Here is a 25,415-nt window from a genome sequence, read left to right as displayed (position 1 = left end):
TTTTGGAGCTACCCAGTCCAGAATAGTCTGGATCTTGGGTTTGAGTGGCTGAACTTGGCCTCCACCTACAAGGTGTCCCAAGTAAACCACAGTTCCCTGCCCTATCTGGCATTTGGATGCCTTGATAGAGAGGCCTGCAGATTGCAGAGCCTTCAAAACCTTCTTCAGGTGGACCAGGTGATCCTGCCAGGTGGAGCTAAAGACAGCAATATCATCAAGATAAGCTGTGCTAAAGGACTCCAAGCCAGCAAGGACTTGATTCACCAACCTTTGGAAGGTGGCAGGGGCATTCTTTAAACCAAAGGGCATAACAGTAAACTGATAATGCCCATCAGGTGTGGAGAATGCTGTCTTTTCTTTTGCTCCAGGTGCCATTTTTATTTGCCAGTACCCTGCTGTCAAGTCAAAGGTACTTAGGAATTTGGCAGCACCTAATTTATCAATGAGCTCATCAGCTCTTGGAATTGGATGGGCATCTGTCTTGGTGACAGAGTTGAGCCCTCTGTAGTCCACACAAAACCTCATTTCTTTCTTCCCATCTTTGGTGTGAGGTTTGGGGACTAAGACCACTGGGCTAGCCCAGGGGATGTCAGAGCGCTCAATCACTCCCAATTCCAGCATCTTGTGGACTTCCACCTTGATGCTTTCCTTAACATGGTCAGATTGTCTAAAGATTTTGTTTTTGACAGGCATGCTGTCTCCTGTGTCCACATCATGGGTACACAGGTGTGTCTGACCAGGGGTTAAGGAGAAGAGTTCAGGAAACTGTTGTAGGACTCTCCTACAATCAGCTTGCTGTTGGCCAGAGAGGGTGTCTGAGTAGATCACTCCATCTACTGTGCCATCTTTTGGGTCTGAGGACAGAAGATCAGGGAGAGGTTCACTCTCTGCCTCCTGATCCTCATCTGTTACCATTAACAGATTCACATCAGCCCTGTCATGGAAGAGCTTAAGGCGGTTCACATGGATCACCCTCTTGGGGCTCCTGCTTGTGCCCAGGTCCACCAGGTAGGTGACCTGACTCTTCCTCTCTAGCACTGGGTAAGGGCCACTCCATTTGTCCTGGAGTGCCCTGGGAGCCACAGGCTCCAGAACCCAGACTTTCTGCCCTGGTTGGAACTCAACCAGTGCAGCCTTTTGGTCATACCAAAACTTCTGGAGTTGTTGGCTGGCCTCAAGGTTTTTGGTTGCCTTTTCCATGTACTCTGCCATTCTAGAGCGAAGGCCAAGTACATAGTCCACTATGTCCTGTTTAGGCTCATGGAGAGGTCTCTCCCAGCCTTCTTTAACAAGAGCAAGTGGTCCCCTTACAGGATGACCAAACAGAAGTTCAAAGGGTGAGAATCCTACTCCCTTCTGTGGCACCTCTCTGTAAGCGAAAAGCAGACATGGCAAGAGGACATCCCATCTCCTTTTGAGTTTTTCTGGGAGCCCCATGATCATGCCTTTTAATGTCTTGTTGAATCTCTCAACTAAGCCATTAGTTTGTGGATGGTAGGGTGTAGTGAATTTATAAGTCACTCCACACTCATTCCACATGTGCTTTAGGTATGCTGACATGAAGTTGGTACCTCTGTCAGACACCACCTCCTTAGGGAAACCCACTCTGGTAAAAATACCAATGAGGGCCTTGGCTACTGCAGGGGCAGTAGTCGACCTAAGGGGAATAGCTTCAGGATACCTGGTAGCATGATCCACTACTACCAGGATATACAGATTTCCTGAGGCTGTGGGAGGTTCTAGTGGACCAACTATGTCCACACCCACTCTTTCAAAGGGAACCCCCACCACTGGAAGTGGAATGAGGGGGGCCTTTGGATGCCCACCTGTCTTACCACTGGCTTGACAGGTGGGGCAGGAGAGGCAAAACTCCTTAACCATGTTGGACATATTGGGCCAGTAGAAGTGGTTGACTAACCTCTCCCACGTCTTGGTTTGTCCCAAATGTCCAGCAAGGGGAATGTCATGGGCCAATGTTAGGATGAACTTCCTGAACAGCTGAGGCACTACCACTCTCCTAGTGGCACCAGGTTTGGGGTCTCTGGCCTCAGTGTACAGGAGTCCATCTTCCCAATAGACCCTATGCGTTCCATTTTTCTTGCCTTTGGACTCTTCAGCAGCTTGCTGCCTAAGGCCTTCAAGAGAGGGACAGGTTTCTTGTCCCTTACACAGCTCCTCCCTTGAGGGTCCCCCTGGGCCTAAGAGCTCAACCTAATAAGGTTCAAGCTCCAAAGGCTCAGTTCCCTCAGAGGGCAGGACTTCTTCCTGAGAAGAGAGGTTCCCTTTCTTTTGCTGTGTTGCAGTTGGTTTCCCAACTGACTTTCCTTTCCTCTTGGTAGGCTGGGCCATTCTTCCAGACTCCAGCTCTACTTGTTCACCCTGTGCCTTGCATTGTGCTCTTGTTTTCACACACACCAGTTCAGGGATACCCAGCATTGCTGCATGGGTTTTTAGTTCTACCCCAGCCCATGCTGAGGACTCCAGGTCATTTCCAAGCAGACAGTCCACTGGGATATTTGAGGAGACCACCACCTGTTTCAGGCCTTTGACCCCTCCCCATTCTAAAGTAACCATTGCCATGGGATGTACTTTTCTCTGATTGTCAGCGTTGGTGACTGTGTAAGTTTTTCCAGTCAGGTATTGGCCAGGGGAAACCAGTTTCTCTGTCACCATGGTGACACTGGCACCTGTATCCCTCAGGCCCTCTATTCTAGTCCCATTAATTAAGAGTTGCTGTCTGTATTTTTGCATGTTAGGCGGCCAGACAGCTAGTGTGGCTAAATCCACCCCACCCTCAGAAACTAGAGTAGCTTCAGTGTGGACCCTGATTTGCTCTGGGCACACTGTTGATCCCACTTGGAGACTAGCCATACCAGTGTTACCTGGATGGGAGTTTGGAGTGGAACCTTTCTTGGGACAGGCCTTGTCTCCAGTTTGGTGTCCATGCTGTTTACAGCTATGACACCAGGCCTTTTTGGGATCAAAGTTTTTACCCTTGTACCCATTGTTTTGTGAAGAGGCTCTGGGCCCACCCTCCTGTGCAGGTTTTTGGGGGCCTGTAGAAGACTCTTTACTATTTTTAGTTTTGGTTGTCTCATCACCCTTCCCCTGGGGAGTCTTTGTGACCCCTTTCTTTTGGTCACCCCCTGTTGAAGTCTTGGACACCCTTGTCTTGACCCAATGGTCCGCCTTCTTTCCCAATTCTTGGGGAGAAATTGGTCCTAGGTCTACCAGATGCTGATGCAGTTTATCATTGAAACAATTACTTAACAGGTGTTCTTTCACAAATAAATTGTACAGCCCATCATAATTACTTACACCACTGCCTTGAATCCAACCATCTAGTGTTTTCACTGAGTAGTCAACAAAGTCAACCCAGGACTGGCTCGAGGATTTTTGAGCCCCCCTGAACCTAATCCTGTACTCCTCAGTGGAGAATCCAAAGCCCTCAATCAGGGTACCCTTCATGAGGTCATAAGATTCTGCATCTTTTCCAGAGAGTGTGAGGAGTCTATCCCTACACTTTCCAGTGAACATTTCCCAAAGGAGAGCACCCCAGTGAGATCTGTTCACTTTTCTGGTTACACAAGCCCTCTCAAAAGCTGTGAACCATTTGGTGATGTCATCACCATCTTCATATTTTGTCACAATCCCTTTGGGGATTTTTAACATGTCAGGAGAATCTCTGACCCTATTTATATTGCTGCCACCATTGATGGGTCCTAGGCCCATCTCTTGTCTTTCCCTTTCTATGGCTAGGAGCTGTCTCTCTAAAGCCAATCTTTTGGCCATCCTGGCTAACAGGAGGTCATCTTCACTGAGAGCATCCTCAGTGATTTCAGAAATGTGGGACCCTCCTGTGAGGGACTCACTATTTCTGACTAACACAGTTGGAGACAGGACTTGAGGGGTCCTGTTCTCCCTATTTAGGACTGGAGGAGGGACATTGGCCTCCAAGTCACTAATTTCTTCCTCTGTGATGTCATCATCAGAGGGGTTGGCTTTTTCAAACTCTGCCAACAGCTCCTGGAGCTGAATTTTGGTAGGTCTGGAGCCAATGGTTATTTTTTTGATATTACAGAGAGACCTTAGCTCCCTCATCTTAAGATGGAGGTAAGGTGTGGTGTCGAGTTCCACCACATTCATCTCTGTATCAGACATTATTCTGCTAAAAGTTGGAAGACTTTTTAAAGAATGTAAAACTGTTTCTAGAATCTAATTTCAAACTTTTAACACACTTTTAAACTCTAAAAGGCAATGCTAAACAGGGACTTAACACACAAGGCCCTAGCAGGACTTTTAAGAATTTAGAAAACTTTTCAAATTGCAAAAATGAATTTCTAATGACAATTTTGGAATTTGTCGTGTGATCAGGTATTGGCTGAGTAGTCCAGCAAATGCAAAGTCTTGTACCCCACCGCTGATCCACCAATGTAGGAAGTTGGCTCTGTATGCACTATTTCAAAGTAAGGAATAGTATGCACAGAGTCCAAGGGTTCCCCTTAGAGGTAAGATAGTGGCAAAAAGAGATAATACTAATGCTCTATTTTGTGGTAGTGTGGTCGAGCAGTAGGCTTATCCAAGGAGTAGTGTTAAGCATTTGTTGTACATACACATAGACAATAAATGAGGTACACACACTCAGAGACAAATCCAGCCAATAGGTTTTTATATAGAAAAATATCTTTTCTTAGTTTATTTTAAGAACCACAGGTTCAAATTCTACATGTAATATCTCATTCGAAAGGTATTGCAGGTAAGTACTTTAGGAACTTCAAATCATCAAAATTGCATGTATACTTTTCAAGTTATTCACAAATAGCTGTTTTAAAAGTGGACACAGTGCAATTTTCACAGTTCCTAGGGGAGGTAAGTATTTGTTAGGTTAACCAGGTAAGTAAGACACTTACAGGGCTTAGTTCTTGGCCCAAGGTAGCCCACCGTTGGGGGTTCAGAGCAACCCCAAAGTCACCACACCAGCAGCTCAGGGCCGGTCAGGTGCAGAGTTCAAAGTGGTGCCCAAAACACATAGGCTAGAATGGAGAGAAGGGGGTGCCCCGGTTCCGGTCTGCTTGCAGGTAAGTACCCGCGTCTTCGGAGGGCAGACCAGGGGGGTTTTGTAGGGCACCGGGGGGGACACAAGTCCACACAGAAATTTCACCCTCAGCAGCGCGGGGGCGGCCGGGTGCAGTGTAGGAACAGGCGTCGGGTTCGCAATGTTAGTCTATGAGAGATCTCGGGATCTCTTCAGCGCTGCAGGCAGGCAAGGGGGGGATTCCTCGGGGAAACCTCCACTTGGGCAAGGGAGAGGGACTCCTGGGGGTCACTTCTCCAGTGAAAGTTCGGTCCTTCAGGTCCTGGGGGCTGCGGGTGCAGGGTCTCTCCCAGGCGTCGGGACTTAGGATTCAAAGAGTCGCGGTCAGGGGAAGCCTCGGGATTCCCTCTGCAGGTGGCGCTGTGGGGGTTCAGGGGGGACAGGTTTTGGTACTCACAGTATCAGAGTAGTCCTGGGGTCCCTCCTGAGGTGTTGGATCGCCACCAGCCGAGTCGGGGTCGCCGGGTGCAGTGTTGCAAGTCTCACGCCTTTTGCGGGGAGCTTGCAGGGTTCTTTAAAGCTGCTGGAAACAAAGTTGCAGCTTTTCTTGGAGCAGGTCCGCTGTCCTCGGGAGTTTCTTGTCTTTTCGAAGCAGGGGCAGTCCTCAGAGGATGTCGAGGTCGCTGGTCCCTTTGGAAGGCGTCGCTGGAGCAGGATCTTTGGAAGGCAGGAGACAGGCCGGTGAGTTTCTGGAGCCAAGGCAGTTGTCGTCTTCTGGTCTTCCTCTGCAGGGGTTTTCAGCTAGGCAGTCCTTCTTCTTGTAGTTGCAGGAATCTAATTTTCTAGGGTTCAGGGTAGCCCTTAAATACTAAATTTAAGGGCGTGTTTAGGTCTGGGGGGTTAGTAGCCAATGGCTACTAGCCCTGAGGGTGGGTACACCCTCTTTGTGCCTCCTCCCAAGGGGAGGGGGTCACAATCCTAACCCTATTGGGGGAATCCTCCATCTGCAAGATGGAGGATTTCTAAAAGTCAGAGTCACCTCAGCTCAGGACACCTTAGGGGCTGTCCTGACTGGTCAGTGACTCCTCCTTGTTGCTTTCTTTGTTCCCTCCAGCCTTGCCGCCAAAAGTGGGGGCCGTGGCCGGAGGGGGCGGGCAACTCCACTAAGCTGGAGTGCCCTGCTGGGCTGTGACAAAGGGGTGAGCCTTTGAGGCTCACCGCCAGGTGTTACAGCTCCTGCCTGGGGGAGGTGTTAGCATCTCCACCCAGTGCAGGCTTTGTTACTGGCCTCAGAGTGACAAAGGCACTCTCCCCATGGGGCCAGCAACATGTCTCTGGTGTGGCAGGCTGCTGGAACTAGTCAGCCTACACAGACAGTCGGTTAAGTTTCAGGGGGCACCTCTAAGGTGCCCTCTGTGGTGTATTTTACAATAAAATGTACACTGGCATCAGTGTGCATTTATTGTGCTGAGAAGTTTGATACCAAACTTCCCAGTTTTCAGTGTAGCCATTATGGTGCTGTGGAGTTCGTGTTTGACAGACTCCCAGACCATATACTCTTATGGCTACCCTGCACTTACAATGTCTAAGGTTTTGTTTAGACACTGTAGGGGTACCATGCTCATGCACTGGTACCCTCACCTATGGTATAGTGCACCCTGCCTTAGGGCTGTAAGGCCTGCTAGAGGGGTGTCTTACCTATACTGCATAGGCAGTGAGAGGCTGGCATGGCACCCTGAGGGGAGTGCCATGTCGACTTACTCGTTTTGTCCTCACTAGCACACACAAGCTGGCAAGCAGTGTGTCTGTGCTGAGTGAGAGGTCTCCAGGGTGGCATAAGACATGCTGCAGCCCTTAGAGACCTTCCTTGGCATCAGGGCCCTTGGTACTAGAAGTACCAGTTACAAGGGACTTATCTGGATGCCAGGGTCTGCCAATTGTGGATACAAAAGTACAGGTTAGGGAAAGAACACTGGTGCTGGGGCCTGGTTAGCAGGCCTCAGCACACTTTCAATTGTAAACATAGCATCAGCAAAGGCAAAAAGTCAGGGGGCAACCATGCCAAGGAGGCATTTCCTTACACATCTTAAAACCAACAAATGCCCTTACTACCCCAAAACCCATACCCAACCTAAACCCTAAAAATACCCTTACCACTCTAAAACCTAAACATGCCCTTGCCACCCCAAAACCCATACCCACCCTAAAAACTAAAAATACCCGTGCTGATATCTGATTTGCTGGCAACATTTCAGCAACGAAGTGTAGGCAGACATCTTGGGACTCTGCTAATGCTGAGTCCCAGAAAAAAAGAACAAAAAATAATAATTCACAGCAAACACCCTGCTGTTTGACAGCGGGACCTTTAAAGCAGGTCCTACTGTCATATATTTTTTGAAAAAGTAAATAAATATTTAAGGAGGAAACGCAGGGGAGCCCTTAGGTGCTCCATCGCAGTCCCAGATAGCCCGTAAAGGGCATTTTATTTAAAAAAATAAATAAATAGGGACCGTGGGGGGACACTCTAGCTCTCTCCCTCACTTTCTTGCTCTCTTTCTGTCTCTCTTTCAGTCAATTTCTCCTACTCACACACCTGCTCAGACACTCCTGCACCCACTCACAGACTCACTCAGACACTCACGCAGCCACTCATGGATCCACTCAGACCCTCATGCATTCACTCAAAGCCCCAGTCAGACCCTCACGCACCCACTCACAGACACACTGTTACGCACCCACTCACACACCCACTCAGGCTGTCACACACCTACTCACAGACCCACTGACACCCTTATGCACCCACTCACTGACCCACGCACAAACTGATGCACCCACTAAAATACTGATGTGCGCACTCTCACACCCAGACAATCTGACAGCCACTCTCACCCCCAGATACGCCCTCTCACACCTATTCTTACACCCAGCGAGGCTGCGGACAACACCCACCAGGCATGGCCAAAGGGCAATGCACAGCATGGGGTTGGATGGTTAGGGAGGTTGGCCGCAGGGTCTAGCTGCAGGCCAGGTCTTGCGGGCAACCTCCTCTGCACATGGGTGAAGGGCGTGCATGATGTCAGGTTAAGTGGTTATTGGGGGTTGGCCACAGGACCTGGAACCGCGACCGCGCACGGCCTTGGCTGTTGCTGGACTAACGTATAGTAATAAAAATTACTATCCGTTAAAAAAAACATAGAAATTCACTGAAATAAATAAAGGTTACAGGCATGTTATAGTTAGGAAATAGAACTTTAAAAAAACATAGACATTCACTGACAAAACTAAAGCTTACAGGGCCGTTCTAGTTAGGCTCACATTTTAAATGGGCAAAACCTTAGAAATTCGCCAGTTATCTCAAATAAATATAACTCATGCCCTAAGGTAACTTTAACTCGCACCGTCGCCATGCACTGGTAATTACCCTCAAATTATGTCACCTATAACATCTTTGATGAAATCATTGATAATATCAATGTAATATTTTCAGTAACATTTATGATGAAAAAACTGTGCATGGCAGGGGCATGAGTTATAGTTACCTTAGGGCACGAGTTATAGTTAGTTGAGATAACTATAACTATAACTGGCGAATTTTTAAGGTTTTGTACGAAAATATCTTCATATCTGGGAGGGGAAGGGATAGGGATCCTCCTCTGACCCAACTGCGGTTCATTAGCCACCACTACAGATCTTGCGCATTTCCCTCTGAGATCTGGACCATGCCCGGTGATATTCTACTGATGCTGAGCCCACTGGAACTTCAGGTCCCACTGCAGGGCCCGTATATGCTATCTGGCCTATGTCACTAGCACGATGCAGGAGGCCTTAAGATCCAGCAGTCCAGGATAGAGGCTGAAGCATTGGTATCATAGTCTGAATATCCTGGACTGACCGCTCTGGAGGATAAGCACGAAACTGCACTGTGTCCAGAACAGCTCAGATGAAAAGGAGCATCGACAGGGAGTCAGATGTGACTTCGGCACGATTACAGTAAACCAGAGCGAATGCAGAAGTTCCGCTGTAGTCTGGAGGTGCGAGAGAGAACAGTCTGGGCAAAACCACCTTCAACAGCTAGTCGTCGAGGTAGGGGAGACTGAAACCCCTGACCTGCGCAGATGAGCTGCAACCAGTGCCATCACCTTGGTGAATACCCGAGGGGTGCTGGTAAGGCCAAAGGACAGCACAGTGAACGGAAAGTGCTTGTGGCCTACAGTGAACCACAAGTAATGTCTGTGGGCAGGCAGGGCGGGAATATAAAAATAAGAGTCCTGCATGTCCAATGCTACCATCCAGTCTCCTGGGTCCAGGGCAGAAATAACCTGAGCCAGAGTGAGACTTTTGAACTTCTCTTTCCTGAGAAAGAAATTCAGGGACCGAAGGCCTAGGATAGGGTATGGGCCTTTGCCACTTTGGGGTACCAGAAAGCAGTGGGAACAGCAACCTTCTGGTACAAGATCCTTCTCTATAGCTCCCTGGGCCAAGAGTCATAACTTCCTTTCGGAGAAGTGCAAAGTGATCCTCTGTCATCTGACTGTAGGATGGTGGCATGAATGGAGGGGCAGTGTCGAAGGGGAGGGAGTAGCCCCTTGCATCATCTGCAAAACCCACTTGTCTGACGTGATGGATCTCCAGCAGAGCAGGTGATGGCGGATCCTGCCTCTGAATGGTCCCTTGTGGGGAAGAGTCAGACTAGGAAGTTTGGAGGCAGCTGCAGAGGGGGGGGTGGGAGGTAGATTGGCCAGACTGTTGGCTCCCTGATCCACAAGGGTGGTGGATCCCATGTCCCTGGCCATGCAGATGCTGGGCAGCATGCGCAGCACAGTGGCTGGATTGTAACGGACGTGGCTGGGTGCCCCTTCTGAAAGGGGCAAAAAGCAGACTGAGGGGGACGATGAGCAACCGTAAGGCCCAAGGACCTGGCCGTAGCATGAGAATGAATGAAGCGCTCGGGCACCGACTCTACTTTTTAACCCGAAAACATGGGTGCCATCAAAGGGCATGTCCATAAAGTGTGTTTGGACACCCCCTGAAAAGCCAGATATCCTCAACCAGGTTTGGCGCCTCAGGACCCCTGTCGATGCAACCACTCTGCCCACTGAATCAGTCATGTCCAGTCCAGATCGGATTGTGAATTTTGCAGTGTCTCTCCCATCAGCAACTGCTTGGGAAAGTACAGCCTGGGGTTCCTCCAGGACCTGTGGCAGCACTTGCGCAACCGTATCTCACAGAGTATGGGAATAACGTCTCAAAAAGCATGCAATGTTCATGGACCGCAATGAAGGATGGTGGAAGAAGACATCTTCTTCCTACGTGTGTCAAGCCTCTTAGACTCCCTATCCAGGGGTCCAGAAGGCAATGCGTCATGTGAGGGAAAGCTTGGATGACCAAGCTCTCAGGGGTCGGGTATTGTGTAATGAAACTTGGAGCACCAGGGGCATGGTGATGGTGGTGGGCATTGTCCTGTTCACAGGAATACGCTGTGCTCGGTTTGGACCAGGTACCCAGTAGGACTTCCGTAAGGGCTTTATTTTAGGGTGGCACAGGTTTAGAGGATGAAGATCCAGGTTGAAGCACCTCTATCAGGAGGTTAGTCCTGATTGCCACCGAAGGCAACTCAAGGTCCAGGACCTCAGCCACCATAGGGTATGACGCTTCCTCCTCCATAGCCCCGGTAGGAGGAGAAAGCATGCCAGTATCTGGGGAGGTATCCAGACCACTGGCTTCACCCAAATCCGTCGCCAGTGCACAGATTCTTGGAGCTGGTATTCCAAAGGGTTCAGCAACCCCTCCCATTCCTCGCCCTAACCTAGCCTGTAGGAAGAAATAAGGCTTAGGGTCCGACATAGGGGGCCACAACCCTGTCGGCGTCACATGACGCCCATCCATCTCCATGTCAGAGTCGGCAATGAGGATGGGGACGGTGCCACTCAGGGGCATGGGCAGTGCTGGGAGCATAAGCATCAGTACCAGCGTCAGGGAAGGTTTAGGTGGTAAGATCGATACCGTTCAGCAAGCATAGATCCCTGAGTGCCCCTCAGAACCCAGGCCGAAGCTGCCAGCAAGGCATCCAAAGGGACCCCTTCCAACTTCACGGGGCCCAAAGGGGTGCCAATGGTGTTGGACTGCCCAAAAAATGAGCCGCATGTCCTCATAGAATTCTTTAAGTAGGGCAGGGTTCGCTCAGCTTCCAGAAACTCAGGGAGGTGCGGAGTCGGCCCAGACGCAGGCTCTGCAGATGAAGGCCTAGTCACGATGATGATCCTGCTCCCTCGTCTCGTCGGCTGACGAGGTGAAGTCGAAGAACGTTTTGTATTCTTCTACTTCTTCTTATGCCCCGACTGACTGACCTGATCATCTCGGGGACTTGGAGTGGGACAACAACGATAGAGGCCTCCGTGATCTCTCCCGGGACCTTCCTCTCGACTGGGACCGTATCAAGATCCCACAATGAATTTCTGGAAAAAAAGCAGCATGCAGCACTAGTTTCTTTGCTCTGAATCTCTTCAGAAAGGCACTCTCCTTTCTTCCAAAATAAGTCTATGCCCTGTGTGTTCTGTCAAAGATGGATTATTGAAATAGTCTTTCTTTTGATTTTCAGGCCATGTCTTCAGTAAGATAAGAATGATCAGAATGCAGAAGTAGAAGAAATCTAGCTGATGAAGCTGTCTGGTCACGTCACTCAGGCACAAAAAGACTGTCACTGGCTATGTACTGACAGAGAGTCCAATTCATACACTATTACTTGAAGCATAAAGCATTCCCCCAACCAGTCCAATTAAGTTTGTCATTTTGGTTTTGCCCTTATCTCCTTAGGAGGCCTCATCACTCAGAAAGCTTTTTTTTTTTTACATACCTGACCAATCGTATTTGTCATTTCGGTTTTGCCACTGTTTCTCTAGGAGGTATCTTCGCTTAAAAGGCCCTGGATACTTCAGCTCCTTAAGGTGAAATGCACATGTATGGGATGGTGCTCCCTGAAAATATTGGCCTCTACTTTGTGGAACAACCTAACTCCCCATTAAAGACAGACTGGCTCTGGCCTCCTATTCAGGAACTCATTGAAGACATACTTATTCTGTTAGGTCTTTTGTTGTGTCCTTTATTTCCAATATTCATTTTGTTCTTACCCTCAAGAATGCGGCTCAGTTTAAAATGTGATGTAAAGTATTAAATTCATATCAAATTGAAATCACTTTGATTAGGGAAATACCAAAAAAACAGAAAGGAACTTGAAAGTGAAAACAATCCCTTACTTCTGCAAAACAGGCAAACGGTGCAGAGGAAGAATATGAAAGAAAAATAACACAGAATGCTAACATCCAATGCATTAGGGCTAAAGAAGATGCTTTCGTGGGGAGGCTCCTTAATGTGGAGGATAGCCCTCACCAAAGGAAAAATGGCATCCAATAAAAAAAAAAGCAAAGTTGAAGATGAAAACCATCAAAGCCTAAACATCTAAAATATTACAAAGTTTTGTTATTGATGCTATTTTGTTTATAAATCAATGAATTGCTGTAGGAAAAATGCTACATTATCATAGAACTGCTATACGCCAGTGCAAAGATGAAATAGTAAACTGCCTCCCACTGATCAAAAAGTAAAAGGATACAGGGATTCACTTTGACTGATTCAATGGCAAAATGCCAGTGAAAATCAATAAAAAAACTAAAAAGAGAAATAGGGCAGAGGGTGGTGGCTGTACATGGTATTGCCCCATCACAAAGAATAAGAGGTGCGGAAATTTTTGCATCAATGTTTGTTTTTCCTGGTAACATGTCTACACCAGCCATACTAGGAGTGTACAGGGGCAACAGAAGAAGCAGCAACCTTTCCAGTTGCAAACTTGAGGAAACACTCCAATCTGATGGCACTGAGGTGATCAGGACACAAGATAACTTTTTTGGTAAACACAAACAATCCAGCTATTTGACTTTTAGCACCCCCAGTTGATGAGAGTGAATTTCCAAGTGCGATTCTGTGGATGAACTGAAAAAAACAGAGATGGCAGCAGTTTCTGTTAGCCACATGGTATTCATTTTAAAACAGATGATTTAATTCAATCAGCTGGTTAGTACCTCCTTGTCAATCAACTCCATCTCAGTGTACCAGCAGGAGCCATCTATCAACTTCTTTTCTCACTCCAGTCCCCAAAATGCTTTAGCAATGGATGTCAATTATGAGTAGGCAGGGATAGCCGCTGCTGCACTGTACTACCCTTCGCTAACCCTAACACTGCTTTTTGCTACACCCTATCACAGGAACCATTAAGTGTGTGGCAGGAACAAAAGTTACTAAACCTTGCCATTTCCTGAGCTCCTCAGAAGCACAAAAGGAAGCAGATGAAGGGCTATGATGGGACAATGGGTCAGTCCTTTGGTGTTAGACTGAAAGGTTGTCTGGAGTCACTTTCACCATGTCTAGCATCTGGGTGAATCGAAATTCTTTGATATGCTATATTTAAAAGAGAAAGTAGCACAATGAGCCCTGGCGGATACTTTGCAATCCACTACAGTGAGCTGGGCAGACAAAATTCCTACCTTCACATGTTGGCTTTGGGAAATCCCACTTTCCGACTTTGGTGCAGAAGCTGCGGCTGTTGCCCACCAATCGAAAGCCAGGATCACAGCGGAAATCTATCCAGGTCCCCTCGACTGGCACTCGAACCATGTCCCGGGGTTCTGCATGGCCGTTCTCCAGTTTCAGGTGCATTCGTGGGCATGTGCGCACTGTAGGCGAGGAAGTACAAATTTATTGTGTGGAGCACAAGAGTGCTAATGCAGCTGTACAGCGCAAAGAGTAAAGATCAAAGGACATAGTCCTCCAGAAGCTTAAGACTAAAAGGGCCCTCACCACCTCTCCACAGCAGCCTGTTGTTGGTTTCCCCAGAAAAGACTGTTCACATCAGTCTAGAAGGACAACTAGCAGAACTCACCACCTCTGCCTGGTATATGCTTTGCTCCCTAGAAACTCCCAATAGTTGATGAGTTCCTTTGATCATCCTCCAAGGCTGCAGCCCCAACCTAAAGCACCTGCTGCAGTTATAAGGCAATTTGTATTTAGGACATGGAAACACAGAGCCATCATGAAGGCACCGCTAATACCCAACCTACATCAAAAAAATAAACTGAACACAGGTTTAGGAAAGAGTATGAGCTTTGATCACCCATCCTTTCAGCTCACTGGCTGGGGAGCCAGTCACACCAACATATGTAAATATGGGCAGGTTTAAGTTCAGTACAACTTTTTGAAGGTGCAAGAGTAATGGCTGTGTCCTAAACGTGTAAGGGCACTCACTTTTGGCAAATCTTTGATGTCCTGAAAGGGTGAAGGGATGTTCTGAAAGGGTAAAGGGAAAGAGTGGCTGGAATGTTCTGGGCCCCTTCAGTTGTAGTAGTGCATGCTGTGGATAAGTTTCTCATGAATATGCTGGAAGGAACACACTGATTGCCTGAAGGCGAGACACAGGCTGTAGAAGTCTCTGAAATCCTGATGGTGAAAGAGCACTGGTTGAGGAAACACTAACATCTCCTCAGGGTGTAAACTGCTGAAAGGAGCACCCACCATAACCAATGTCCTGTCCGGGAGGATGTAAAATGTGAGGATGGGGGAAGCCTAACCCCTTCACCTGATAGAAGAGTTCAATCTCAGATCAATGTTCATTTAGCCTTTCATCCTTTGATCAAAGCTATTAGCACAAATTGTGCTACACAAGGTGGTTAAACACCTGCAGTAACATATGAAGTGCTGCATAAATAAAAGGCAACAAAGAAAGAACCTCCATGTGCTTTCCTCTAAGCCATACTCACAGCAGCGGCTGGGGTGCTGCATGTCGGTCCAGGTACCATTGGGGAGACATTTCCGCACCTTGGGGCCCACAATCTCCCGGTCCCCTCGACAGACATATTCAATCTCATAATCGAAGGGAAGAGACTCCACTGTCCGTATCTGCTCGGGTGTGAGACCACGATACCGGATGCCACCCTCTCGGGGAGGGTGAATCGTCTTACATCCTGTGAAGAGAAAAATAAGATTTTAGAAAAACATGTGAACTATGATGGTTAAGAGAGGCACAGAGCAGAGTTAGACCAGGAAGAGAATAAGAAAGAGATGTGAGGGATGAAATAGACAGCAAGCAAAGGTAGTTGGAAAGAAGGGGTACAGCAAGAAGATAAGTAAGGTAAAAAATATATGCAGGGCTCAAAGGTATTTCTTAGGATACTGTCACCAGCTTTTTCACATGCTAGGTTTTTAAATGTGAATGCTGTCTAGTCTTGATTCCAGGTCATTCTTCTTTCTTCCACTACCCTGCACTCCCTGTCTCTTCATCTCATTCTTGCAATTTTCTGCCTTCCCTGATGTCCTCCTTTGTCACGGTTTCCTTATCTTTCTCTGCCTCCTTCTTTTTTCTATGTTCCGCCTTTCTCTTTCTTTCTCTGTATCAAAGTCTGATGATGAAAATGATGTGCCACTTATCAAAACTTTGACCCAGGCCTATATATTACATATATATATATAACGTCCACAATCCTCCTAGTTCACCAATGTCATTTAAAAGTTGGATACCTGCAATTCTTGCAACAGAAGAACCACTATTGGCTCCACTTTTGGAAACATCCATCTACTGTGGGAAGCGAATTCCAGCTCAATCAGGTGCTTTTCCCAAAAATACCCCCTTATTTTTGTTATTTGTCTTTGGGAAATGTAAAAAAATTGGAGCTGTCACTTTTCCCAGTTACTTGTGTGAATAGCTCATCCAAGTCAAGGAAGTTCTTTAAAATTAGTGTCTTATAGTTCTGGTTTTATAATGGATTTAAATAGGTCTAGAAATCCCAGCATGCAACGAAAAATCCTGGACTAGATGAGTTACTCACCTATGGAAATAGCTAATTCGAATGTTAGCTAGCCTACCATGCCACCATTGCGTGCTCCAAGCCCCCACTTAGGAAGCCCTAAGTTGCATTCCTAAGTCCTTGACCAAGGAAGGGGATGCTCAATATTATACTCAAGAAGCTGTTGTGCAACCAAGCTGGTGTCTGCCCGACTGCCAGCCTCCCAGAGGTGAGGGCACACCTGAAGTATTCATTTTCTGGTGGAGGAGCACAGGATCTGCATGAAGTGCATGGAAGCCTGTCTGTCTCCAGAGAGACGAGAGGCAGATGGGTTGTGTCTGCAGACGGAGACACTTTGTAGAAGTAGAAGTTCAACTTGTTCCCAGCATGGGGAACACCCAAAGAAAGCTCAATTGTGCACAAAGCAGAAGTGACATGTACCATCAAGGGTCATCCTGGATTCTCTACACAGTTTTTATGTAAGCTACAAAGAAGACCACACTAGAACGTTTAGTCGCCTGGCTGTTCAGTGTGCGCTGACATTCTGGTTCTGTTGCCAGTGCGGCAGGAGAGGACCACCAGACTGCTGCTGAAGCACAAAGCCCAGACTGATCGGGAGGCTACAACTGTCAGAAGGTACCACAGTGAGCAAGTCGGTCTGGATGCTGCACCTGCCACACTAGGACTCGTCTATGGCCAGAAGGCTGATGAGAATGGATATTGTGCAAAAGCCTGCCTCACTGATTGACCCCTCAGACATCATCTCAAGCAATGCTTTTGGCATTGACCACAAAAGAAAAGGGCAAATGCCATGACAGCAGGAGCAGATCTGCTTCCACCACACAATCCTAAACTGCTACAATAGGCAGTAGATGAAACACAGAGTTTACTCTGTGCTGGAAACTAGGAGCGAAGTATTCTGTTCACTTTAAGGCTTCTATTTGCTGAAAGGGGTAAAAGATACATTGAACTGAAGTTGTGAAATTTACCTGTAAGAGTAACTCATCCATCTGTATCTGTGCCTAACTCTTGCCTAAGCCTGCAGAGTGTTTGAGGACTGCAGATACAGGATCTAGACAATGGTGGAAGGAAGGTGGATACCGCAAGGATACTGGGAAGAATGCAACAATTGAAGGCACTTTGCTTACAACACTGTATGCACACAGCTGGACATTCTACCTCCCCCTGAGAATCCTGTGACTTCTCATCCTTCCCTGTGGCAAACGGCTCCAACCACCAGAGCTGGCGTCCAGTAGCCCATGTCTGCCCTGTAAACCCCACCACTCCAGTTTTTTGTTCATTGGCAAATCTTGCTGATCAGTGGTTCATATTCGGACAACTACAGATGACCTTGCCGTTAATCGCTCATTTGACTACGGGCTCTCCTGGAAGGAGAGGTATGACTGTGCATAACATCCACATGCAACGCCCATTGGGCCAAAAGGACTCCCCTCCCCCAACACTTCGCCATATCCTGTCATCTTCACAGCCCAGGTTGCTTTAGCATGGAATGACACAGAAGTCTCCTGCTGCCATGGCCTGCTCTGGGCTGGGGCTGCCACACCTCAAGGTCAGCATCATCCAAAGTGTTTTGCCGGCCTTTCCAAAGCCATTTACTGTCATATGAGGCTTTGTTTTTTTTTTTCGTTTATTGACCCGGTCCCCTGGAGTCCCCACTGTCCCAGCCTGTTCAGATCCCTTGTAAGGTTCAAGGTTACTTAAAGAGTCTGGGGAAAGCAGGGGTCATAGCCCCTGGTAGCACTTCCCACCTCATCTACACACACATAAGGGGTTATTCTAACTTTGGAGGAGGTGTTAATCCGTCCCAAAAGTGACGGAAAAGTGACGGATTTACCACCAGCCGTATTACGAGTCCATTATATCCTATGGAACTCGTAATACGGCTGGTGGTATATCCGTCACTTTACCGTCACTTTTGGGACGGATTAACACTCCTCCAAAGTTAGAATAACCCCCATAGTATGGGCCCCCTGCCAAAGTAAAAAAATATGATTATAAAATTGGAACCTAAATGTTAATATTAGTTTTACTATTAGAGCTTTGAAGCCATTCACAATATGAGGCACTATTTAAACAGAAAATAAAAGTGAGAAAAGTTGTTTTCTTACACTAGAAGCTAGACTCATCAACACTTTGGCCCTGATTCTGACCTTGGCGGACGGCGGAGGCCGTCCGCCAAGGTACCGCCGACAAATGACCGCACCGCGGTCAAAAGACCGCGGCGGCCATTCTTACATTTCCGCTGGGCCGGCGGGCGCTCTCCAAAAGAGCGCCCGCCGGCCCAGCGGAAATGCCCCTGCAACGAGGACGCCGGCTCAGAATTGAGCCGGCGTAGTTGCAGGGGTGCGACGGGTGCAGTTGCACCCGTCGCGTATTTCAGTGTCTACAAAGCAGACACTGAAATACTTTGTGCGGCCCTCTTACGGGGGCCCCTGCAGTGCCCATGCCATTGGCATGGGCACTGCAGGGGCCCCCAGGGGCCCCGCGGCACCCCCTACCGCCATCCTGTTCATGGCGGGTTTCCCGCCATGAACAGGATGGCGGTAGGGGGTGTCTGAATCAATGGATTCAGGATTCAATGGGGCAGCGGTAAACCGGCGGGAGACCGCCGGTTTACCCTTTCTGACCGCGGCTGAACCGCCGCGGTCAGAATGCCCTTGGGAGCACCGCCAGCCTGTTGGCGGTGCTCCCGTGGTCAGTGACCCTGGCGGTCACCGGCCGCCAGGGTCAGAATGACCCCCTTTGTGCCATGCAAAGTTGCAAAAATTATGCTAAGTGTTGATAAACTATATACTTTCAAACACAAAACTTTGTTTGCGCTGAAAAGCAATTTAAGAAGTAATGCAAGTAGAGCCGTGCACTAATTTGTGTCATGGGGACAGCCTATCTGTGGTACATGGGCATTCCTAGCTATCACTAGTGGTATTTACACAAAACTCTATGCCGTAGGAAGCTCGGACACATGCCAGCACTTTGGAAGAGAACAGCATGGCCCTATCTTAATTTGATTGCTGTGCTGTTCTGCATAAAATATTGGTGAATGGACACATTACTTTTCAGTGCACAATTTGTTTTCACTGGAAAGATCCCTAAAAGTAACACAAAGTAGCGCTTTGTGCTCCTTTGCTTTAGTTTGAGTGAAAAGCTCGTTCCACATTGGCATTCCCACTCTAACTCTAATTTTTTTTAGACCCAAAGCCCTCTCTACTACCAACGGTTAATAGGTCTGTGTGCCAAAAAAAAATTACACCTCTTCAAGGAAAGCACAAAGTAGGAGAAATGTTTTTATTTCTCCAAACTTTTAGAACTTTTACTGGTGCCACACATTCAAAGCAGTAGAAGTTCAAAAGTTAGTCTAAACTTAGGCCCAGATTTACTAACAATTTGCAGCGGGAGTACCATTTGTTTTTTTTGGTCCAAAGCCCACATTGTTTGGCTTTATAAGGAAAAAAGGTAATTCGAGGCAGTGCATATACTTTGCATGAGGGAGGCCTTACATGGGTGGAAGCATGGATGTTCCTGTCCATCCACCCATGTATTTTGACACAAACCCAGATTTACTGAAGTTATCTCTCTTTGCAAAAAAATGGTGCTCTTATCTTAGGCAGTCATAACAGGGAGAAATATCTTTATTTCTCCTTGTTAGTTGTTCTTTGCATGTTTACTGCATTCTGAGCACATCTACAAAGAGAAACAGATCTCTAAGAGTAGATTTTGAGCAGGAAGGCATCTTTTCCTGCACATAAAACCATTCTGACCAAAACACAGACACCCTTGTGTCATGGTTTAAGTGTGCCTACATTGGCGCACCAGCACAAGGTGCACCATATGTTACTAAAGATGGTGAATTCTGCTTTCTCCCTTTCAGAAAGCACAGAATGTTCCCTTGCTGCATTGCGTGAACGTTAAGTAAATCTGGGGGCATATCGTTTTGCACCGGAAGGGTATCCTATGAGTACAAAACCTATGTCAGAATTACACATACACCTTTGCACTATGGTGCACTTAGTGCAAATGTGTGTGTCTGCGTGGCACTAGGCAGCCTGACTGTGCACCAGTGCTTGGAAAGATAGCACCAGTGTCATATTTGTAGCTATTGCGCTGTCCTGCTCGCTCCCTTTCACGCAATGCAGCGTAGAAACTGATCGCTGCACCTCGTGAAACAGTAAATTTGCCCCTAGGTTCCACTGATTATTCTTATAAATGCTGCTTTCTTCTCCACCTGAATACTACCTTCATCCTAGGTAATTGCTGGCTTAAGAAATGTGCATTTTGGCTGCAGTTGTTCCTGTTGCACAATGTCATATATACGTTTTTTCACTTTTACAGAACCTGTTTTGGGGTGATTGGGTGAACTCTGGCCTAGAAGCTGCCTGCATTGCTAGGTTTTAATTGATTCTACCTCCCCACCTTTTCTCTACCTCATCCTCTGTTCCTCTTATGTGCCATCTTGAGCCTCACAAGGGGATGTAGTGTGTTACATGTACTGTCCGTGCACCCCCAGCCTGTCTTCTCTACTTAACCCCAGTGAATAGGCTGCCCATGTAATTGTGGGCACAAGCAATATGTATTATGGGTGCTGTAGACCTGTGTACAGCGCATAGGCTTTCCGCACACTACGCCTCCCTTGAATTTCAGCGCCCTGGCCCTTCTTAACTCGTGCTCTCACCAATAAATTAACTGATGAACAGCAAAGGGGGGTTTTAGTGGGCATAGCTGGATAGATGTAATTCAGGGGCATCAAACAGAGGTCAGCAGAAGAGAACCAGGGTTGAAGTTCCTCCAACCCTGTATTCAAAAACCTATACAATGTTGCAGTCAGCAATTCACAAACAACTATGTACATGCACATCAGATTTCGAAAGCACTATGAGACCATACAAATGGTGCAACTATACTACACAACTGTTGGTGACATTCATAATATCTCGCAGTTAAAGGTGTCACACTTTTATTCTGGCAGTTCCAGCTGTGTTTCCACAGCTGGCACAGGATGCTAGTGTGCAGTGTGTTCTACTGTCACACTGTCGGGCTGCAGCTAATTTGTTTCTGAGAAGAAGTTGCCTCCCATTAGGCTGTGGCAGCTAAATAATTACGCATGTCTTTGGCTACGGCGCAATTTAGCATTAATCAGGAATAAGAAAACCACAATGTGACAACCTGCTTAACATTGCAAATAAATTTTCCAGAACTGTAGCAGAAACAGTAAATCTGACCAGTCTAAGCGACACAGGTTCTCATTGGGCTTGTGGCCTAAATGGGAATGATTTAACATTTGCTCATATCAGTATATTATAGCAGAATCACTAATGTCCTGATTACTCGCTAGTAGTCAATTACTGCTAATTTTACAGGTCCTCGTCAAAGTCACCAATTGTGAGATATGCCTATCTTCAGAGAAGGAGAACTTAGGAGCAAGCTGAAACGACAGGCCACACCCATTCTTCTGGGTGCTATAAAGGGTATGGCTTCCCATTATACACCCTGACTTACCATAGCCAATTCGAGAAATGAATTCAAGGCATTGTGGTCTTTTTGTAATGTCTGTGATGTGGATGATTAGGATTAGTATTAGGAGTAATGTAGAGTACTGGCAAGTAATTAAAACATTCCCTTTTCATCCCTCAGCCAAAAACCAGCCTTTAATCTACAACATAAGAAAATGTGCACACAATGTGTCACTTACTAATGCAGCACCCAGTGAATAATTTATTCGTGACATACAACATTTAAGCCAGGACAGAACTAAGCATGCCCAGTCCAAAAGAGCAACCCTCTGCCAATAGATTTTGTAGGCTGTACTGTTGTACAAAGGTGTGTGAAGAGACAAAGGTTGCTGCTCTTCAAATTGCCAATGAAGGAAACCCATGCAATTCCACCGAGGAGGTAGCCACATGCTTTATGTATCGATCCCAGAGACACTCAGGTAAAGGGAGTACAAGCAAAGAAGAAGGCTAAAGCAACTGTGGAGCAAGTTCAACAACTAATGGCTAATGAAGAATCCTTTCACCCTTTCCAGCTCTGATAAAAGTTACAAAACGATGATCAGTCAAACAAATTCTTTTAGAACATTCCACATAAATCAAAATTGCTTTCTTTACATTCATTGAACAAAAGGCTTCCCATTCCAGAGAGGATGGGGAAGGGAAAAAGACAGACAAAACAATCTTCTTATCCAGATGAGCTAATGTTGCTACCTTGCGGAGAACATCAAGATCTCGACAAAATACAATACCATCCTTAAGGATTGTCAGGAAGGGAGGTCTGCACAATAGAAAAAACGCAGCTCACCGATCAGACAAGCTGAAGAGATTGAAGTCCAGAAAAACAAACTTCATTGTCAGAAATCAAAGCTCAACAGAAGATAAAGGTTCAAAAGGTGGGAGCCAAAGTCATTCTAAGACCAGAGGCAAGACTAAAGGAGAAGATGAAAGTCTTGATATAGAACAGGACAAGAAATAAAAAATCTAAGACATAGAAATCTAGAACCTCCTCTACACCCAAACTGACCCAAGCACTTTTAGGCCAAAGTTAAGAAGATTCTCCTAAAACCCCTCCAAGCAAAACAGTAATATAGAAAGATGTTTACAGTGAGTAGAGGAGATAGATTGAGTAGTGCACCAATGTTGGAAAGTTTTAAAAGTGCCTGCACAAAAAAGAGGAAACGGGACCTTGCAAGCCAGAATGGAATTAGTAGAAACAATCTGCCGCTTTGTCTTGATTACAAAGAAGAATCCGAGGGAGCAGCAGTAAAGGAGGAAATGCATACATTAGATGACGAAGCTATGGGAAGGCTAGAAGCATCCACATTCCAAGCCATTGGGGTAGCATAGTGCAAGCAGAACCTGTGTAGATGGAAGCAAACAGGTCTACAAAAGGTCTCCTGAACCTTTGGCATAATCTCCTGAAGGTGGATGGGCATATGGATGGGTCTTGGGAGAACAGAAATCTCCTGCTTAATCTGTCCAATGTGAGAAGCCCTTTAGTAGAGAAGATGTGATTCTGCCCATGCCCCTAACTGTGGTGCTACTAGACAGAGAAAACTTGATGGAGGTCCACCTTATCAGTTCACATGAGCACAGTCAATGAATTGTCCGTTTATACTACAACATGTTGTCCCTTCATTTAATGCTGGAAGTGGTAGAGATTGATATACTGTAGACAGATCCCTTCATTTTGAGGAGTGCTTGCAGCTTGTCACTGACCAGCATCCTTGAGCAGACAGTGCCTTCAAGGCACACCGTCCAAAGCAGCTGACTTCCTTTGTTAGCACCATTGGGAAAACGGCACTAACTGCAAAACCTTGCATTGAGGACTTTGAGATCAACCACCAGTGAACTTGAGGATGTACAGAACTTGACACAGGAACCAACATGTCGTATTTCTGAGGATCCAGATTCCAATTATGTGGAATGTGAAGTAGAAGTGAGTGGAGAAACATGTCCTTTAACTTTCAAGAACAGTCTGCCTGGAGCCTGACCTAGAGACAACATAGAAAATTACAGATGGGTAACAGTGAATTACGAGGATGTTTTTCATAGAGGAGTTCTGAGTGACATCAAATAGACAAGCAGAGTGAAGCTAGAAGTTGTGTCCCACCCACATGCTTAAAGTGTTAGACCCCACCCGACATTTATGTCTAGCTGAGCCCCTGTCCACATGTGTAGCTCAAACCTCCTCATGTCAAACTTAGGTATTTTATCTTAATGTATCACACCTACAACAAGAATTATGACTACCTTTGGTATGCTCAGGCACAAGGCAGCCTTTGTGAACTGGGACCATAGTATAAAATCTGCTTAACAATGACGGTGGCTGCTTTAGAAGGTACAATTCTTGGCCCAACTTAAAAAGTAAGAAGGAACGTGACATCAAGAGTTTTTCTGACTAAACATGAATTTCTAATTTTATTGGAATAAAAATATTTTTATTTAGAAATATTTTTATTTTCCATGGAATAAACCATGCATGATAAGTGAACAAAGAGAATGAATAGTCTGCGCTATGCTACAGATGCATGCAAAAAAATATAAAAGAGGGAGCATGTCATGTATTTATTTTGATGAAAAGGTAAAAGATTAGGAGAAGTAATCGAAAATTCATGGACATCAACTGCTGTCAGATTAATCTCCATTCTCATGTTCCTCAATCATCCCTGTAATGCACCGCTAGAGATGCGGCTGTGACTGATGCAGACACGTGGTATATGAGTGATGACTCCAGATTTATCAAGGGAAGCTCAACAGTGGACCACAGTATGAAAATGATAGTTCTAATTCATCAGGCTGTGGCAGGGCGGATCCCATGGCGGCCTTCTCCATCGATGTGGAGTAGGCGTTTTTTACAATCTAGGACAGCAGTGCCTAATCTAAACCCTCTAAAGATATAGAGGCTGCATAGGAATATTGATATGATAGGTGGGATTCAGAAAGAAACGAAAAAGCCTTATGGAAAATCCAAAGCCCACGCTTATAAACCACTGGAACTATTACTCTGTGCTTTCAACAAACAATCCATCATTAATAGCCTGTGCCATTACAGAGGGTCGGGGTGAACATATGTAAAATATTCCAAGCCGACTTCAAGAGGAGCTGGCAGGAAAAAGGTGGTGTATGGGATGATAATCACAAGCATAATGTTCCGCCCCTATGAGCTATGTCATGGAAATGTTACATGAGCAAGGAGTCCAGAGTTTCACTTACCCCATCCTTCTCCGAGAGAACAACGTAACATTACTGAAATATGAATGAGAAGGGACAAGCCGTCCATTCTCCAAGATGGCCGCACTTCTGGAGCTACACAAAGGGCTCAAACACTGAAGTGGGTGAGCTGAAGCAGGTCACAGACACAAGAGGAAGAGGAGGATGAATCACTGGACCATCAAATGTGAAGATGAAGGAAAGAAGAGAATGATGCGATGGTACGAGGAACACCTGAAATGAGCAGTCCTCTTCACATCACTATTTGACACCAAGCACTGCTTAGTAGAGTGTGAAGGAGGAGCAGGGCTCAGGTGAGAGCCCTGGTGTGAGGAGAACGTCATGTGAACTAGGAAGGCCCACCAGCAGAGAATGCTGCGAGAGTGAGGGTGATGGGTGGCATATAGATAACACTGCAAGCAAATGGGCACGCGATGGTGCAATGCAACCCACCAGGAAGCTATAAAACTGTGGTCTGGGTGCCTTACCGGGGGGGGGGGCTCTTGAACAAAACCGAGAGAGAGGCTGTTATAGGAATCTGGCTCTTTATATATAAAAATGAGATATATAGTGCAAAGAGTCCAGGGGTTCCCTTACTGGTGGACAGGGGCTTACTCTAGTAATCTCAAGGAGCTCTTTTAGGGGGTAGTGTGGTCGAGTAGCCTTTGGCTTATCAGAGAGTGAGACATCTGCAAATAAACACACAGTCAATAAATGAGACATACTACTCAAGGAGATCCACACCAATTTATAAAAAAAATAACGAGTATCTTTATATATATTTCAGCACCGGAATCAATTGGTTCAGGTAAGTACGATTTGCAAGAAACA

General features: G+C 46.5%; 1 protein-coding gene across 1 annotated transcript in view; it reads right to left on the bottom strand.

The window, feature by feature from the left end:
• GABBR1 (gamma-aminobutyric acid type B receptor subunit 1) overlaps positions 1 to 25,415 on the bottom strand; it is a 611,722-nt gene that overhangs the window by 402,290 nt on the left and 184,017 nt on the right. The window contains exons 3-4 of the mRNA XM_069237404.1: positions 14,842 to 15,045; positions 13,573 to 13,761 (exon numbers count right to left, since the gene is read on the bottom strand). Of these exons, the coding sequence (XP_069093505.1) occupies positions 13,573 to 13,761; positions 14,842 to 15,045 (393 nt within the window). The remainder of the gene's footprint in view (positions 1 to 13,572; positions 13,762 to 14,841; positions 15,046 to 25,415) is intronic.

The sequence above is a fragment of the Pleurodeles waltl genome, chromosome 6, assembly GCF_031143425.1.
Source record: "Pleurodeles waltl isolate 20211129_DDA chromosome 6, aPleWal1.hap1.20221129, whole genome shotgun sequence".
NCBI classification, from domain to species: domain Eukaryota; kingdom Metazoa; phylum Chordata; class Amphibia; order Caudata; family Salamandridae; genus Pleurodeles; species Pleurodeles waltl.
Note: the sequence above shows the minus strand (reverse complement) of the source record. Positions and strands in the feature narration are given on the sequence as shown.